This window comes from Larus michahellis, chromosome 4, assembly GCF_964199755.1.
Source record: "Larus michahellis chromosome 4, bLarMic1.1, whole genome shotgun sequence".
In the NCBI taxonomy this organism is placed as follows: Eukaryota; Metazoa; Chordata; class Aves; order Charadriiformes; family Laridae; genus Larus; species Larus michahellis.
The window spans coordinates 51,817,459-51,837,097 of record NC_133899.1 but is presented as its reverse complement, the minus strand read 5'-3'; the positions used below and the strand labels follow the sequence as shown (position 1 = coordinate 51,837,097).

Here is a 19,639-nt window from a genome sequence, read left to right as displayed (position 1 = left end):
TCTGAGCTATTCCAGAGAGGGCTTCCCTGACTGGGGCTTTCTCTCTGGGACTTTGACTTCTTAGGAAGTCCAAAGTCGCAGTTCACGGGAGCTCGATTCACTTGACTAAATTGAGGTGTCCAAAGCCATCTGGGACACCCAAAGTTACCCGTGACCTGCAAAAGAGCCATGTCCTGGAAGAGGAGGTAGAGACCAGGCAAGATTGAATAGGACATCTCAGATCACACTAGACTTCCACGTTTTCCTAATTAATTTTCTTTCTTTCCAGTGCTACGTGCCTCTGGTTTGCTACTGCTTCCTTAACCCTTCAAGGCCTAGGCCACATTTCTGAAATTCTTCCCTTCTCCACAAGGACTTTATTGTGATTTTCAAAGCAGACTTCCAACATATGTTACCTTCTGGGGGCTCAAAGACTGGTGGATTCAAGCAATACATGTGATAGCCACGGTCACAGTCATCACAGAAGAGCAGCTGGTCCTGAGGCAGGGTTGTTGGGGAGACAGTAGGGAAACAGGGAGAGAAAGAGAGGAGAAGAGAGAAAATGATGTAAATTAGTCTCTTGCCAAGATGAAAACATAAGCATGGTAACCAGCAGTGCTCAGCTAGGAATGCAGAGCTGCAACACAGAGACTAAGAGGCTATTTGGAACATGAAAGGCTAGATAGTGAGTCCACTGTCAACCACCATATTTATGAGAGGCTGCAGAGAGCCCTTCTCATCACAAAGGCAGTTCAGGTTCTAACTGGAAAACCTCTGAGAGGTAGAGGACTTCCTCTCCAAGGCGGCCTCATGATGCAGGAGAAAAGGCTGTTAGGCTGGGGATATGCTGTATTGAGAGAAGAGGACAGGCTCTGCTGGTCTCCAATGTGACCACATAACGGATCTCATCCCTTCAGCGGAAACCTTTCTCATCGAAAGCCTGGCCTTAGCCAGTTCTCCAAAACTCAGCTGAGTAGATGTTCTGCAAAACAGATGGAAATAACATGATCCCACCATGTGGTCTGCAGCTCTTTCATATATTTTGGGGAAAAAAGCTGCTCTAAAGTATCCCATGATTCCTAACACAGAACAGTTCCCTGTTTTCAGATTTCCTTGTTTACTGCTAAAGCAAAACAAAATCTCAGGCTTCAAATTTATTCTGCTATAGGGAACATAGTGTTAGCTAATCGCCTCCAAAGTTCTCCAGCCACTGTCAATTCTCCAAGTTTCTCACAGACGACCAAGGACCCTCAGCATCAGATTTTAACTGAAAACCCTGCAGAGAGGACACTGGTCAGCTGCAGGCTCTGGATCACGGTTTGGAAGTCATTGGGATAGGTGATTAGGTGACTAGAGAGAGGCCTAACCATCCCAGGTGCAAATGCTTTCATGTTTTCCAGGTCTTGTAATTAAGATTAAAAAATCTTGCCCAGAAAGCACGGAAAATCAGGGACAGAAGAAACACATCTGCCATCTCTCAGGTTATCACCCATTCACATCTACTCCTGACTACCATATTGAAAATACTGCTCTCTTGCAGCTCCCTGTGACATGAGTTTATGGCCTCCAGCTGATTCCTATTGAATAAGCATACAAACCATGAGTATCGTTGTCTTAAGTGGCTCTATATGATACCCATGGTAATTTCATCAGAGACCAACAGCTGAACAGTGGCACTGGGGAGAAGCCCATCTCTGCTTTCAGGAGTGGTTTTTTCCTCGGAGATGTACAGAAGCAGCAGTAAAGCCATGACCCACACCGTTGCCACGTGCTCCTCAAGGGTGGGCATGACAGTAGTTTGCAGTGACTCTTATTTGCATGAAAAGGTAAATGAACTCACATCGTTCTCAGAGGTCCCACAAAGGCTGCAGGATTTGCACTCAATGCACTGCCACTGATAGGTTTTAACAGCCTCAGTCATGTTTGTGGTGAACTGCAGGCAGGTCGGGTGTCCTGAGGAAGATCGGAAACAACTGTCATTGTTAAGGCTCATTTATTGCTTGTTAATTAACCGGTATTAAATTTGGGAACAAAACGCACATGGACATGGACTGATCACAACATGGGCTGCAACTAACAGATACCAAAGAGGAAAGCAGGCATTAACCCTTTCGCTGCCGGGCACAAGAGAAAATCAGAGTCATCCCCACCCATTCCCCATTGGCAAAGCAGTTTTATTCAGAGCTCTTAAAAACGGTTTGGCTTTGGGTTTGGTTTTCGTAGAGCTTTTTTTGGTAAGAAAACAAGAGAAAGGATGAAATAAGAAACAAACCCAATTTCAGAGAGAGCCCATCCGTCTTAATAGAAATTGGAGTACAGTTTCAATTAGCGTTGTTTCGACCGGACTGAAGGACCTGGTGGAAATGAGGTTATTCTCCATTTCAGAGCTTCCCTTCCTGGTGTCCAAATGGGTGGAGCAATTCTGTAAACTTTGCTTAAATGGAAGCAGTAGTGTACAGAGAAGAAGCAAGACAGGATGGAGGGATACAGCTTTTAATTTTTTTTTAAGAGCTCTGCCACTGAAGTTGGTTGGCACAGAAGAAACCAAATTGCACAGCTAACCTTCCAGGATCAAAACAAGAAACCGAAAGGAAAAAACCCCAAGCCAACTCCCACAATGAACTAAATGAAAGGAATAAAGAGGGGGAAGCTAGCAGAACAGTCACATCTAATCGGGAAGGACAAATTGCCAGAGTTACAACCCCCGCCCCTACATGCGTGTCGACTCCAGCTTTGCAAAACAGCGGTATCACAGTAGCAGGGTCAGCAATGGGCTTTCTGGAGGGGAAAATACAAACAAACAAACAAACCAAAGGTAGGATCAGTGTTCCTTCTGCAAAACAAAACAAGAAAAATATACCGCTGAAATAAAGTACCGTACTCCCAAACCACCCCTGTCAGGCTGAGGCAGTCCCTATGTCACCTGCAATAATCTATTGCTTGCCTTCTTGGAAAGCCCCGTATTTAGCATCCCTCTCTGACACACGTAAGTATTAACACTGTGCATAGTCGGGGCGGGGGGCACGGGAGGGTGATAGCCAATTGCTCATCTATAGAAAAACTAGAAATAAAGGTACGCACAGACAACACTACCACGTGCTACTTCTACGACCTTACACCATCAGGTGTGTGGTGGGGTTTTCACCTTGAATCACTCTGCTGGTCTTAGACTACAGCCAATGAGTAGGAAAAAATCTTCTCCACCTCCACCAGCCTAAATGTTTTTTCAATAGTGGAGAAAGAAAGGCTGCTTCTCCAATAGGAAAAAAAGACACAGCCACAATAGATGTGGGCATAGACGTGCCATCTTCATTACCAGACCTATCAGCGGTATTTTGCTGTGTCATCACACCACCTATCACCACCCTGCAAGAAGCTTCTATATTTTCTAGCTAGTGAAGCAAACAGTTGCTGAGACTTGCTGGGTAAGGCAATAATGCTGTAGGGAATATATTTCCTTTATGTGTCCATGAAACCGCCAAATGGTGTAATAAGGATTTGGGTTTTCCAGTTATATTTGCGTGGTAGTGACACAAAAACTAAGCCTGTCCAGCAAAGAAATGTGTGTACATAAGTTATTAAGGAAATTGAATAGAAAATAAAGGAGATATTTAAGGAAGGAGGGATCAATGACACTGTTCCTATCACTCTTAAGCCTTTGAACAAATGTTTTGACAGTACTGATGAGCTCAGATTGGCTAAGATCACTGGGTTTTGGAGCCCTTGAAATGTCAGCACAAAACAAGAGTCAGATTTTACCGAGATTTACAGTGGACCAAGTCCAAACTAAAGTTCTAGGGACCTTGAAACTGCAATGGTGCAGAGGAGACTTTGTGACATGATGCCTTTTCTTGCTGAGAGGACCTCAAATAATTTCTGATACTACCAAACTAGCAGAACCTGACATGACACTGAAATGTTCCTCCAGATCTGATTTACAGCAAACGCAGAACCTCATTCCAGGACCAGTAAATAGACCAAATGTGCCACGCTACACATCGGGGAGGAATTCATCCCAACGGCAGTGAGACGGCTTCCAGAAAGGTTGTACAGTGCTGGAATACATCACAGAAAACAACTCGTACAGGGAGGCGAGTTAATCAGAGAGTTAAATAGCTTCAGTCTACATTTGAAAAGAAACAGAAAGAATGGAATCAAACTTACAGAAATAAATCACAGCTAAATGCATACACACTTTCACATGCTCACTTGCCTGCATACACACATTGCTCATTGCCGAGACTCCAGCTAGAGACTCTCCCTTTCTCAAACGACTTGAAGGTCAGGTTCTGTTCATTACTTTATCTCTGTCCCTTCACAGCCATTCCTGCTCTCTTCCAGCTATCAGTCTTGGCTGTCTCGTTCCTCATTTGCCTCAAAAACACCTCTGCAGGTTTTCTGTGCTGCATCTCCTATCGATGGTGCCTCATCCTTGAAGTGATCCATCCTATTTTGCAGAGCCCTTCTTAAGAACCACACCCACCACGAGCCTAAAAGAAATGGGCTCTCGTGGGCTGAGGGTTGCTTAGAAAACATTAATAGTGGAGTGAAGGCCACGGTGGCTTCTTTTTAGTAGCAATGCAGAAATATTTTGCAAAAATATACCGATTTATTCGGTCCAACAAATCTCACAGCCATGTCTGCATAGCCACAGATTGCTCTCTGTTAGCCCAGGGCTTATGGCATGTCTAAGGGAAAAAGAATATCTCGTGGACATGTCTTTCTGCAGCCTCTAAGTCAGATCCTCTTTCACATTAAACAACGTGCCTTGTGGTACATGACCCCATCAGCCTGATGTCGTTGGAAAGACTATTTTTACTTATGCCAGCCGCGATTAGGGCCTGTAGCGTATGGCAAGCATGTCAGCAGATACTCAGAACATTAACACTCTTTTTCCTGCCCTCCCTGCTCTCCCTCTTCACAATCTCTCTATTTTCCTGATACTTTGGTTCAAAGCCCAGTGTTTTTCATGACCTATGAGGAAACGGACATGTCCAAGACTTCCTGGAGCGGTGTTAGTGAACACCATCCCTGCTCCATATCACAGCACTTCTTGGTATTCCTGCTGTGGCAGAATACCTGAGGACAAAGCCCTGTAGCTGCATATGGCAGGCTACCATAGGGAGATTCAAATTCCCTTTAAAAAAAAAAAAAAAATAGGCTAGTTCAGCCCACAAACAATTTTGTTTTACACAAAGAGCAGTCCAAAATGTGGTTCAAGTTACAGACACTGTGGCACAAGCCAGAGAGCTGAAAGTCCTTCTTGCTTAATTTCATCACTTATGAGGTCAAGATGAAGAAACAGTCTTATTTCGCTAATCTTGTGATAAACGGCATTTGCTGTGGTGAAGGTGTGCAGCAAAGAGTCTGCAGCTGGAAATCAGTTAATAATTCAGGTGGTGGCTCAGCCCTGGCAAACCCTGGATCACTCTCACACGTCTGTATCAGCTCCGCAGATCTAACAGGGGGAACAAGTAACATGTATTTATGGTGTCACTGAAGTCAATAGACAGACCTCTAAAATACACCCCGGGAGCAGTTCTGTTGAAGGAGAAGGTGATATGTTAACATCGACAGTTTCTAATCTACCATAACTATTCTCTACCTAAACTTTTGCTGCGCTGCAATAGCTACAGACAACGTAGACAATAAAACTTGCAGTGAGAAGGTTTCCAACAGCCCATCCCTTTGTCTTAAAGCAATATTTTAAAGTACAGATCAGGTCTGAAAGCTCCCTCATCTTTGTCGAAACTCTCCTCTGGATCTGAACCCTGTGACTGAGACCATATTTTATGGTGACACCCGTGTTTCACATGCCGCTGGCTTTAATTGTACACTATGTCCACCAGAGATCTGGTCAGAGGAGTAGGGGGCAAGCACATTCAGAGACCGTTTCTTGTCTCCTGCACCCGGTGCAATTGCAGGCTGGCGGTAAGGAGAATTTTAACATAAATACCCTAAATACATATATATGTATCCCTAAAAATCTCTTCTGTTAACACTGGCTGTATAACACTAAAGACCAAAACTGACATTAAAGGGCAGGAGCAATCTGCTGCTCCCAGGCGCTCTGTGACCAGTGAAGGCCTTAGAACGGCTCATTAGTGCTTCTTCAATAATGGATTCTGCATTGCAAGATTAATTGCAGCCATGTGCTCTGTCACACCCGCCACAGACTATTTAAGTTAACAATCCAATCAATAACCTTTTTCAAACAAAGGCAGAGATTATCTTGAGAGAAAAAAAAATAAGCAAAGGCTCCTTTTTTAAAACAAATGTGAAATTACTTATATAGAGTAAAAGGAATTTTCACCCAGTTTCCAATTCTTTCTCTTATCTTCACTGTGTAGTGGTGGGCTTTTTAATCAATAGCATAATGAAAACCCACAGGGCTCCTGGCTATATCGCATCAGAATTTTTTCCATAAACTATTCAGGTCTTTAAACAACCATAAATTCATATTACAGATATAATGACCTATGTCACAGGAACCCCATCCAAATAATGGAACTTTTACATGCAAAGAAGCTGCAAAATTTCCTCCTGCTAAGATTGAATAAGGATTGCTGTGACCACTGCCATCATCAGACAGAATTATTACTGTTATTCATACAAAAGAAAGGAAAAGTAGCTTGTAATTCTAATAAAGGATACGATTTTATGGGTATGATATTACAATTTAGCCCTCATTTGTCTGTCTAAGAAAGCATGCTTACAGATATGCAGTGTCAACAACTGACAGACTAGAAAGGGCCCTTAAAAACCCAAACCACCCAGCCACACCAAAAGGCTTGGCTCTGCCAGAATCCCAGGGCTCCAGGAGCTGCAACTCTCAGAAAAAGACCAAACGTTCCTAAAGGAAGAGGATGGGGAGCTCTTGGCATTTTTCCGGCCCTTCCCATCATGCAATGGCAAGGGACATATACCTGCCTGCTCAAACGGAGGTACTCAGAAACCTTCAAAAGGGTTTGTGGGGTGAGGATCCAAGGCACCACCTGCCACGGTACCTCTGTGATACAGGGCAGCTGTATCTCTGTACCTGCCACTGTACCTCTGTGATACAGGAGTATTTCATTATAGAAAAACGTAACAGCTTTCCCGGTAGCCAGGCTGGGTGTCAGAGGCTGCAGGTGAAGAGCTCTTGTCTCACCCCCTTTGGCACTGAGCCCTGATGAATCCAGCCTCTTAAGAAAAGCAAACAAACAAACAAAAAAGGAAGTCTCACTGGTAGGCACCGTTGGGTTTTATTACTATGAGGCTGAAGAGGAGGAGAGGAAACACAGGAGAGGAAATATTACCACCGTGAATTTCTACATCCTGATGGAAATGAGAGAACGGGGCCATTTCTCCCAGTGTCCGAGGCGCTGTGTTCCAGCACCGCCAACTCTGCTACAGAAGTGAGTCCGAAAGGACTCGGGGGCCTCGGTGAATAGGCTGGTCAGTCTGGTTTGGTCAGAGACCAATTTTGCTCTAAACTAATACGCCGCAATATGCCAGTAATTGTGGAAGAATTAACGCCTTTAATAATTGATGGAGCTCTGAAGCCATTCAGCTGCAGCAGAGCTTATAGTTCCTATTATTTCATTTCCTGGCCCTATAGTCGTTCTGGCCAGCGTGGACAGAGCTTAAACCGAGCCCGCAGCACGGGCAGGGGCACTCTGCTGCATTAGCACCCAGGACTGGCAGCCAGCTGCACTCCGGAGGTGGTTTGCTTCTCGGTACTGCCAGTTCCAGTGGAAAAAGAGATGTAAATTACAAGCAATCGCTCGAGTATTCGGCATCAGTAGAAGAGAGCCCGCTTTAATTGCTCACCTAAGGGACAAATAAAACCCCTCCTGGGCAAAAGGTAGTGGTTCTGTCCCAGTCGCAGTCAGGCAGGTGTAATTGGAGTCAATGGGAACTGAAAGCAGGACAGACCTGTGTTTGAAAGCAATTAACGCCGGAGCTCTCGATGAAGTTATAAAATGGTGGTGTGTGGAAGGTGGCACTTGCAGCTCGCTCTCCTGCACTACCCTGCTGTTGCTTTAGCCACGCAAACACCAAAGGGAAAGGCGGGGGAGTGAGCTCCTACCGAAACACCCGTCCTCTCGAGGCACTCCCCGGAAAATTGTGTTTCCTGAGGAAAGTCCGCCCACCAGCTCAACTCGCTCCCAGCTCTGACTCTACAACGCCACAGAGTTTCCTCTGAAATGTTTTTAAGCGTCAAGAGCATCAGGGAGGACAAAGAGCCTGGGCTACAGAGGGCACATCGAGAGCAGAGCTCGGCTCAAAGGCTGCTCACGTGCATAAACAGAATGAAGGATCTGTGCATACACGGACTCACGTGCACCCAGAGAGATTAAGCCGCAGACAAGGCAGAGTTATGCTGTCTGGCACGGGGCGGCGGGAGGAGCTGGGTGGGATTCGGGGGTGACCTCCAGAGCACGCAAAGAGAGAAGCCAGGAGCCAGTTATTCTGGGCATCCTACTGGTTTGTCACTCAAATCCCCCTCTCCCCACACGCCATCCAGATGCCACAAGACTTACAGAAAAGCTACTTGAGAATTGTTATCTTAGCAGGGAGAAATGAAAAACAGAAATCACAGATTTTAAAAGCCTCTAAAAACTGCCTACAATTAACTTTGGCGTATACAAATCACCGCCCATGGGAGAACACCCCGATTTGGGCTGGTGATGCTGCAGCCAGGCCCTCTGCTCTGCGCTCAGGTTTGCCGGGGGGAGGAGGAGCCCTGCCAGGGTGCCCACTGCTGTGTGGGGGTCCCCCTCTAGCCAGGCACGCCTGCCCCTCCAAAACCACCTGGGACGGGATGAAATCTGCACCTCCGTTTCATATTGCCTGGGAGGTTAGGCTGCGGCAGATCTGGGGCAGAGCCTTGCTGCTCTGCCTTCCCCTGCGAGGCCGAGCAGCAGGGATTCGGGCACACGCCTGACACGCGCCGCTCAGCTCGCTGCGAAGGGGCTGTGATAAGGCAGAAGGAAGGCGGCAAAGCGGGCTCTGTGCATTTGCAACCCAGGGCATCAGAAATGGCCCCCAACCTTAAAGCTGAAGGAAACGCCGTACGCCAGCGATGTCCCTTCTCAAAACCAGCCAACGCTCTGCTCCCTTCTCTTCCAGATCGGCCCCCATTAGCCACTGCTGGCCGCTAGACAAAATGGCTATTTCTTGCCTAAGAAAAATAATGTGGAAGCACTCAAATAACCTCGTACTGAAGCATCAGCTTGTTAATGCACTGGTAAGGCATGCCAGCAGTGTACAATTCCTGGGGGTGAATTAGGTCAGAGTGACCTCCAGAAAACCCACCAGGCTGCATCGGGCTGCGCGCCGCATTATGGGTAACGATCTGCTAATTGCCAGGAGGCACTTGGGCTGCTTACCAACACCAACAGGAAGGAAACCTGCCTGCAGGCACCGCACGGACTCCATATGCCAGGGACATAGCTCCTAATAACGAGAATAAACCCATTTATAGAGCGCGAACTGGGCAGGAGGACGGGCACGGAATGCTAATGGTGCCCAGCAGGTACACCTGGCGGGGGTCGGCTGCCTGAGACCCCCCAGCAATGACCGCCCACGCAGCGCAGGGCAGATTTTGCATTGGGTTGCACAGCGCAGGAGGGGTGAGGTAGATGGGGATGAAAACACGGGAGTGGGAGGAAGGCTGCTTATCCAGACAAGATGAATCACCACAACCTGGAAAGCCAACATCCCCTTTGCCCAGGGGACATTTTTGTTACCCTTCAACAAACTGCAGTGGAAAAAAACCTCCGGCGCGGCTCCGACCTCGTCGCTATGCACTGCAGGCTCCCCAGCCAGGCCAGCTCACACACCACAGAGCTTTCAATCAACTGGCAGGCTCACTAAACCCTTTCAAAATGAGCAACCAAGCAAAAATACTTGGTCATAAACACTAAAAATAGGAATGGAGGATTGGGTTTTGTTTTGCTTTTTAACTTGGTGAAGCCAGTTCTTCCTAGTGCATTAAGTCCACCTCCCTGGCAGCCCATCGAGAACATCTCCTCCCCCCTGGGAGAGCCAAAATCCCCAACTATAATGAGAGGAGTGGGTTGGTATTTAAAATGCTAGGGAAACGGCAGCCTGAATAGCCTTCTGCAAGAGCGTTACCTTTGTTAAACCCCCCCATAAAACCAGATATCAGCTCTGCCCTTCCTCCCCTCCCTTTAACCTGGACAAGGACTCTGCTATCTGCTTGGATCCACGTCTGCTGCCCAAATACCTGAGCTCCTTCCCCACCATTCCTGCTGTGAAACTGCCCCGCTAATACAGCCAGCCAGACGGCAGCACGCCTGCGGGGATGCTCAGCCTGCCCAGCGTGCCGGTGTTATCAAGGTGGCGCTCACAAAGACCGGCTCCAGCATTTTCATGCTGACCCGACAAAGTGCGTCTAACCCGAGCTGGCGGCGGCAGTGGATGGGAGACTTCGTTTCTCCGGGGCACTCCAACCGGGGCTCCTCCACTGGGATTATGCGGGAGAGCGCGACAGAGGCAATCCTTCATGACATGGGCACCTCTTCACTAAAAACAGGCCAAGTTCACCCCATCAGTACGGAGAGCATCAAGACAACCCCTCTGCACTGCTGCGGCCCTCCTCAAGCACCAAGGGCTGCGGGGAGAACTTCAGAGATGATTTCACCCACGGGCCACAGAACAGCCATCCCATAAAAGTAACTGACGATTGAAAACAGGGTAGGCTGGGTTTACACTGATGAGTTAAGGGAAAGGAAAGGGAAAAAGGAGAGAGTATTACTAATCTCTGGACAAACTTTCTTTCTAGAAAGGTTAAGGAATGACTTTGGACTAATTCCCTGAGAGCCCAGCTCCAGAAATTTCAAATCAAATGGCAAACTCCAGAGAAATTATTTAAGTGTCATCATTTTAATATTAAATAAACACAACTATGCCAAAGACACCATGCCGTTGCATAGGCAGTAGCCTCATTGCTGTTCCATGAGGTAACCACGTGTCATCCGGGTAAAGAAATTCAGCACGTGATGGGTAAATTGTTGATAACCAATGTGAACACGCCGTAAATGCAAGAGGTCTGGTTTCCCCCACAAGCATAATTTACACCGTTGCTAATATGATTGTATCTACAGGCATAAGTAGAACTGCCTCACTCAACTAAACACAAACAAAAACAATTTGGAGCAAATTACTTCAGTTCCTCGTTGATTTAAAGAAACCCTTTCAGCTGCCGAATGGGCAGTGCTCTCCACACACACTCTCCATTGTTTGCAATGCCATGCCAGAAGCTGGAAAAATCCCATCGTCTACTGATTTTTTCCCTTCTTAGTTAGTTAAACCCCCCTGTTTGGTTGAGAATTTCTAAGTGCCAATCGAGACTTCATGATATGGCAGCCAGTTTTCATTTCCCCATCAAAGTCCCAGCAACATCAATATCTAGAGGGAAGTAAGAGCTATAACTGCACCCTGCAGAGCATCAGTACGTGCTTGGTAGGAGGGGGTGAAATGTCTCAGTTTACTCTCTAAAAAATGCAATTTCAGGGTGATCTAAACATCTGAGTGAAGGAATGAATTTGAATGAAGTAGTTCCAGTCAAAAGCAAGCAGGAGGGGAGAAAGGGTTAAGAGGCAGCAGAGGGAGAAACTGATTTTTCAGAATGGGTGAGATTTTGTGCCAGTGTTTCACAAACAAGAAGTCAGACTTTCGTTTTGGAGCATTACCTTGCTTCAAAAATGAGCTCGATGGAATTGTTTTTAAGAGACAAAAAAAATACTTACAAATGAAAAGTTCATTCAAGCCCACACACACTTGGCAGTGGTAAAGGGTCATTTCATTCAGAAAAAAAGAGAATGCGTTCCGTTTCGAATCAAACCAAAATCTTTTCTCCTCACCAGGGTATTTTTCAGTTCAGCCTTTTTTGAGTAACTGTCCAACAAAATGCTGCCAGACACACCAAAACAGTAGGAATTTTTTTTGGTTTGTTTTTCACTGGGAGAACACTAGATTAAAATCCATGATCTGTTTTCTCAGAGCTCACCAGACCTCCTACCCCGGATTAGGCAAATCAAAGTGCAGGCCATTCTTTAACCTGCAACAAGTGAGCAGCGTTGCTTTAACCTACACAACCAATACTTCACAGCAGCTAAATATCACATCAGATTAAACAAGAAATTAGCTAGTTCCACGGCAGTGGACACAAATGTCCTTCATTAAACAGTTCACTTTCCAGCACCAGAGGAATTGCTTAACAGAGCCTATATAAAAGTAGAACATTATCGTATTTAATGCTAGAAAATGGTCTTCCACGGTACTACAGGGATCCGTGAATCTTCTGACCCTGCTCTTAGCTGGCTGCAACATCGGCTAGCGGAACTGTTGCTCGGTGGTTCTCTTAATGGCAAAGAGGTTAGGAAGTCCTCTCCTACAGGCTGGTCTGACAGAGTTCTGGGCACACAACTCCTCTCACCTTTAACAGCTGTTGAGGGTGTTCATCACCTGAGACATTCACTGCTAGGTGGGATCCCATTACCCATTAAATGTTTGGCAATTCTTAATGATACCTGCCCTGAGCCTAATGGGGACTTGTTCTTCTTCACATAATGCCAGACCTGTAAATATTTAAACAGTCACAGAGGAATCCAATGGGTGCAGATGTCCTTAGGAAATTCTTCACCATTTTTTTCTTTCAGATCACTAAGTACTTGTAAAATCTCACCCTTAATGGAAGTAAGGAAGGGGTCTTGGAGAGCTAATTAATGAAGAGGCTGACCTGGCCTTGCAAGGGAAATGAAGTTCCCTAACCCAGGGAAGGTCGTCTTCTCCAGGTGAAGGAATACATGGCTCTGGACTATCCGGATGTCTGAAGAGTACAACAGCAATCTGAATTCAACTTAGAGAGAGTTTGTGCATAGTTAAAAACTCTTCTAAGCCTCCAAGCTGATGGACACATTCAGAGACATAGTTGGTGTGGAACAAACCTGAGGAGAGATGGGACCTGTTCCTTAAGAAGCCCAAGCCCAGGTATCCCAGCAATGGATGAGAATTCTGAGCCAAGATCCAGCTGCAGAATCTACTGCACCATAAAAGAAATTGTTGAGCTTGAGGAAGGGCCTGGAAAGACTTTAGTGTTGTTTAACATATTTAAGCATATCAGAGCACTGATGTGAAGCAACTGAGATTTGTACCGACCGGGGAAAATTAATTTCTCAAACATAGGCTTAAAACCACCCCATGTAAACTCCACTGTACAAAGTGCTACGTGAACTTGAAAGCTACGTGACACTAAAAGAACAGTACCCCTTTAGTGACAGCACAATTTTCAACTATTTCCCCTCCAATGACTTCCTCTCATATTGGAGACCTGACCTCAATACTAACTCCTGAGATCATCATATGAAGAAGTTAATGGCTGTTGGCTAACGAAACAAATCCAAACTAGTACGCTAAGTCTTCAGCAACGCTTGAGAAAACTCTCTCCAGCATTACTTAAAATCTCTAATCTGTTTCAAAAAAGAAGGCTGTATCTGAAAGATTTGGTCACGTTCATTCTCTTCCTGCAGTCCACAATGAAGCCACCAACACCAGGACACTAACAACAAAGACTGAAGAAACATAATGAGAAGGGGCTCCAGTCCAAGCAAAAAAATGACTCTTAACACCTGGGCAAACGTAGACATCAACTAGAAGGTCTTACTGAGAATTGGTTATGGAAGATAACAGCACTGAGAAATGAAACTCCACTTTGAAAAAACCCACTCAGCCTAAGACATTGAAGAGAGGCTATGTCTGTTCCTGCTCAAGAGGTATCATCTATCAGCTGGGATCCCAAAGGAGTCCCCTCTGCAAGCTCCCCAGAGCAGCTACCTCTCTCAGGCAGGCAGCAGTACTTCCAAGAGCTTCAGCCCACCGCCCAGCTTCAATGTTCAAAGTGTATTGCCTTTTCCACAGCAGTGCCATAGTTGGTTTGTAGGCCACTCAGAGCTACCACAGCTATCTTAGACAACATTAAACAAAACCATTTCTAATCATATCCTGGATGGCAGTATTAGCCACAACTCCGTGCTCCAGAAATCTGCGCTTTTTTAAAGGTAAATGCCATCCATCTCGTCTTGTGGTGCAGGCACCATGGAGAATCACAGGCTGCAAGGACAAAACTTCACCAAATAACAGATGATATCGTAAACATTTCTAACACACACACACAGCAAGAGCATTTATTGAAATAGCGAAAAATGCAGTCAGGTCTTAAAAAATATACTGGTGATGGATGGCTCTCATCTTAGGTCTTTAAAACCAAAGATAGGACTAAACTTTGGCAAACGTCCATCTTTCATGCAGCAAAGGAAATATAATTTTACAATAATTTCCAAGGGACAATGGAGATCTTAAACACATCAAGCCATAATTTGGACAAGCCTAGCCATAGCTAAGAGGAGTAGTTACTGCTGGTGTGCTCTGCTACTTATGCTTTATGTAGTTGAGGTCCTACTCAGCCATCTTCAACAGTAGGGATGGACAGGGTACAGAGAAGTTTATGTCTTTGATAATGAGCATTAAAAGCTTGGTTTTAGAGAGACAGGGTTATGGGGTTTTTTATCATCTGTAGGCTGATGGATCTGATTACAAGTAGGGCTTACAAGCTCCCGGATACAATTTTAACCAGCTTTTTTTTTCCTGATTCCAGGCGAAAGATTGGAACAAATCTTAAACCAGTGCAGTATTCTAGTTCAGGTCAAAGCAAAGAAGGCAATGCCATTTTCAGCCCATCCAGAGAACTCAAGATTCCAGCCTTCAGCTTTTTACTCGCTCCTCCTGCCATGTCTGACTCTCACGAGCAAGAACCCTTCTCCAGACAGGAAAATACGATACCTTCCTAGCCAGCATGCCAACGTAAATCTGCTCTGGGGCTTAGGGAACAGTGGTATTTTTTTCTGTTCCGATAATTTCTGCAAAATTAAAACTTTCCGTTAGAACATTTCTATTTCCAGGCCTGTGGATTAAAAGAAAACCCACCAAAAAACAACAACAACAAAAAGCACCAAAACGTTCAAAGTAATAAGACTTATGCGGAGTTGTTCTCTGGAGTCTGACAGCCTGTAACAATAGCTCTGCTGTGGTGGGAAGGATCCCATTCATCTAAACAGGGTGTTGACAGACATCCATAAAGGCCAATTTCAACGTACACTTTCACTCCTGGTTACCTTAGCAGAAATGTCTAGCTCTGCTCTCTGCATCCATCACGCTGGGGACAATGAAAATGACAACTGCATTAGAATGGGAAATGACCTATTGAACAAGAAAAGTGCACTGATGCCACAAGCAGTTTCCTTCCTTCCTTTCTTCAACTTTCCTTTCTTTGATTTGTCACCATTCAGCTTTGCCCTCGGTCCAACCTCCGCCTGGGTCTCTCTGTCCTATGCAGCACAGCAGAAAGCTCAAGAGGAGCTAGAAGAAGAACAACAAAAGCAGCCATGGCCAGGGGCTCAGGATCTGTCATCACATACCCTGCCTCCTCTGTTTGCTTTGGGGTAGGAAAAGAAGGGTATTTGCTCCCCCATGAAATCCCCAAGGAAAAGTAGTTTTGTAGGCCTACAACTCAGATTATTGTTAAGAATATCTGAGAGCAAAGCGCAGAAAGAAAATTGGAAGTTGCTAGGAGGGGCTTTAAAACCAGCAACCCTGTCACCCAGTATGTGCCCTAAGGAGAGCATCATAGCTACCTTCTCAGCACAGCTCAGAAATACGGTTAGCACCTTACCCCACCTTTCAGCTGCCTCTGGTCCCCAGGGCCCAACAGGTGAAAAGGAAGGACAGACTTTTTAGCCACAGAACAGCTGAGGACAACCCATTAAGGAGTCCAAAAGCTGCTCTATCAGATTCCGAAGAGGTTCCCAAGAGCCACAGTGACTGAGGATATCAAAGGCAGCTGAAACTGCCTTTTGCTTTCCTCCTTCTTCCAATGAATCCGCTAAAGGCCTCACACAGGTAAAGATAAGGTCTGAAGGCAAGCAGTGAAGTTTTCAAGTCATAGTCACCTGAAGAAAGAGTGAAGAAACAAAACACTAATGGAAATAAATATTACACGTGAAAAATAAAACTTTATAAGGAAAGGCTAGAAAAGACCAAGAATAGTTAATTCTCTGCTGGAAAGACACACACACTGACACACACAACTATTAAAAATAAGGCAGGTACATCTGTACAATTCTGTACAATTCCTATATTGCCTGACTGGATTCATTTCTGATGTGTTCTTTAGGACTTTTTTGCCATTTGATCGGCTGGGGAGGCAGTTCACTACTTTAAAGGATCTGTACCCCCATTAGAAGATCTCTTAAAAACCGCACCGCAGCTGCTATTTTTGCAAGCAGCTGCCAAAGTAGAAAGGGCCATCTATAGCCTCTACTGGTAGCAGAGAAATTGATGAGAAGGTAGAGGAAGGCAACAGAGCTTCATAAAAATGACAGGAGGCCCATTAGGGAAGAGGACACACAGAGTTTCCTAAAAAGATGGCATTTAAACTGAAACAGTATTTGCTCTTTCTCTTTCTATCCTATACAACCATGCTATTAATCTAATGTGTGTAAAGGGAAAGGAAGGGTTCATGTCTGCGCTGTGAAATGCAGCAAAGGGAACCATAGTTTCCAGTTACTCCAGTGACTGCATTAGAAATGGCATAGGTAGGGTCACAACTCCTTAAGGCAATGCCACTAAAATCTATATGAAAAGCTCTCGTATCGTTTACACTCCACCTTTGAATCTAAATTAACTTAATGCAACTCTATTCGTCTCATGGAGAAGGTTATTAAAATACAAACACATTTAGGAAGATCCTCTATTATCATCAAATGATAGGAAACACTCTTAAAATGAGTCCTACACAAAAGCAGTATTTTATTTCCTGCCTACCTTCACTATAGCAAGCAACAGGACCAGTTTCTGTAGTCCAATGAATGGAGAAGAGAAAGTAAAAGAGAAAAAGGAAGAGAATTCTTGGTTAACGTCATGCTTCATTTAGAAATACAAAAAAAAATCCAGGGACAAAAGTCATAATTTACAAAATGGAAAAGGGAAACAAAATCAATAGAGGAGGAAGTTTTATTTTAAGCTTCAAAGAGAGTATTATAAACCATGGAGAGCTTAGAAAAGTATATGTACAAGTAGTATGTTATTCAACAATGTCTCCTTAAAAGAAGATTATTTGCACTAAAAAAGACCTTGTGGAATTGGTTTGATAAAGTAATATTTACAGAGGAATATACAGTAGGGACGTTGGAAGCAGAACTTTTATTTGGAAGGAATATTACATAAACTGAACACAGACCCTACAGTTTGCAAATCTTCATTACAGTTGTGCGTCTTGTTATATTTTGATGAAATAAAATTTAATTTCTTTTTTTCTCTACAGGCAGTTCACCACTGCAAGTTTAGAAACCAACAAAATGAACAAAACAAAACCATCCTGCTAATGAGTCCAATTAGGACATAAATGTTGTCATTAAACTTAGTGGGAGCAGGACTCAGGTCTACCAGACATCTTACATAGTTATTTTTGGCCCTATGGGTTAAACTGGGAAGGAGAAGGAGAAGGGGAAAGTGGAAGAGGACAAAATCTGCTACTACTGACACACGAAAAACTCTCAATGAGGTGAGTTTGAGTTTTAGGTGTGCAAGAAACACAATGCAGGATCAGGCTCTCTGGCAGCTTCACCTAGTCAGGATGCATTTTTGTAGACATAGCTTTTTTTCACTCTGAAAGCCAACATAAGCCACAGTAACAAAACCACTTTTTCTACCTATACCCTGGGTCTATACAAATAGGTACATCTGGCGCCCCAGTTACAGAGGAGAAGCTAATCTCAGAGCCAAGTCCAATACCCTTCTCCTAGGACACAAGGCTATCCTGCATCACACATGACAGCGAACAGTCCCGCGCTATCCGCTGTGAGCAGATTTGGCAGCTGACAAAATCCTCCATTGCTTGTACGGAGCAGAACACCTTATTTCACTGAGATGACGACTAACAACTTAGAATTCGGGATGTGAACGTCCCTCACTGCTGCCTCACAGGACAATTTAGGATTGTAGCTGCGGGAACTCGCATTCTTCTCCTGCTGAGTAACCCCTGTTGCTTACTGCTGACATGCGGGTGCACCTGTACACTTGTCAAAGTCCACTACCACTTAAGAAAGGGCTGAAGTACACAAGGTTCCTACACACGGCATCATCCTTGACTCCAACAGGAAGCTCCGTGCCAAGAGCACTTGAACATTTAGATACTTCTCTTACAGCCAACTCACAATCAGCTGTGGAATTACCAAAGCAAAAAATAATACTAAAATTAACAGAATTGTTTTCCCTTTTTTAAACCCCTCTTTAAGAAGCAGAAGTATTTCACAGAGTTGCTCAAGAGCAAACCTCTTTTACTGTGCAGAAAAGACACATCAATCCTACTGGGAGAAGACAGTCCTTTGAATTGGACACAGAATCTGGTAACAAAAAAATCCAGCCACTGAGCTTGGTCTTTGCTATTTCAACAGTTTTTGTTCAGATTTGTGCCTAGCACAGTACAGTAAAGTAAGCTTTAAGCATCTAACAGGTTAATATTATTAAGGAGAAAGTAAACCAGAACAATCTTCACTTACCACATCCAATTTGCAAAAAACAAAGAACCCAGCACATGTATGAATGGCTTCTTTAAAGTAAGAGAGAGAGCAGAGTTGATCTTTATTTTCATTATTTAAAAAAAGTTTTTTCCTTAAAGTAAATATTCAGTCTTTATTTTACATTAAGTGCTTTTTAAAATTTCATGTCTTCACAAAATTGTATTTAAAATTTGAAGTAAAATGTATTTCAAACAAAAATACTGTGCAACTTCAGCACTTCTTTTCTCTCTTAAATATCGAAATAAATAAAATAGTTAAGTCTTTTTTCAGTTTGTTTTTCAGTCAGTTCTACTGTAGATCAATTCCAGTTTGACCTGGGTTTACACACACACGTAAAAGAAAGTGAAATCAAGACTTTAAAAAACTTCTTTGTATTGCACCAGCTTAGGGCATCCCCAGAACTTCTCTCAACAGTTGGCAGCCGACTTCCCACAGTCCAGGCTCCTGTGCCAGATGAAACACGGGTACGGAAGGGTCAGGGCAAGGAGAGGAGAAGTATCAAAGCATCCTGGCTTCTCTTGGCCTTCTTCTGAAATGTCTTGCTTGAAGGATGCTGGAGTCCAAGAGGGCAGGGCTGACTGCAGAGGGAAAGGCAATACAAAGTAAAACTAAACAAACTCAAACAGACAACAAAAGCAAGCACTCAGAAAAAAAAAAAAAACATGAAACAGAAGCAGCATAAACCATCCTTCCAACACTGTTTGCATTCTAATTCTTTGAAAATATAGCTCAACAGTCTCAGTTTCAACTGATCGTGGGAGCCATGAGTAAATGCAAAGGAAACAAATAGGATATGAAGGAGCATATCCAAAAGAAAGGCACTGAACGCTGTCAAACTTTCTTACTGTGAACATCATTAAATAATCTTCATCATTCAGCTTAGATAGCTGTCTCTTCACTAGAGGTTAAGACCTTTGCTTATGAAATCCTGCTCTGATTACATTGCTATATTACTAATTATTTGCGCAGACCCACAAGTGTATGCAGTGCTGCACAAGACATTTTTAGAAGCC

The 19,639-nt window shown here is 44.4% G+C and overlaps 1 protein-coding gene across 8 annotated transcripts in view; it reads right to left on the bottom strand.

Annotated features, from left to right (window-relative positions):
* Positions 1 to 19,639, bottom strand: part of DPF3 (double PHD fingers 3) — a 169,080-nt gene that overhangs the window by 5,429 nt on the left and 144,012 nt on the right. For 4 of the 8 annotated variants that reach the window (XM_074584752.1, XM_074584754.1, XM_074584753.1 and 1 more), the window contains 2 exons: positions 1,820 to 1,932; positions 396 to 477 (listed from right to left, as the gene is read on the bottom strand). In XM_074584752.1, the coding sequence (XP_074440853.1) occupies positions 396 to 477; positions 1,820 to 1,932 (195 nt within the window). Of the gene's footprint in view, positions 1 to 395; positions 478 to 1,819; positions 1,933 to 17,047; positions 19,205 to 19,639 lie in introns of those variants that run through there. The other 4 variants (XR_012586705.1, XR_012586704.1, XR_012586706.1 and 1 more) reach the window with 1 other exon arrangement.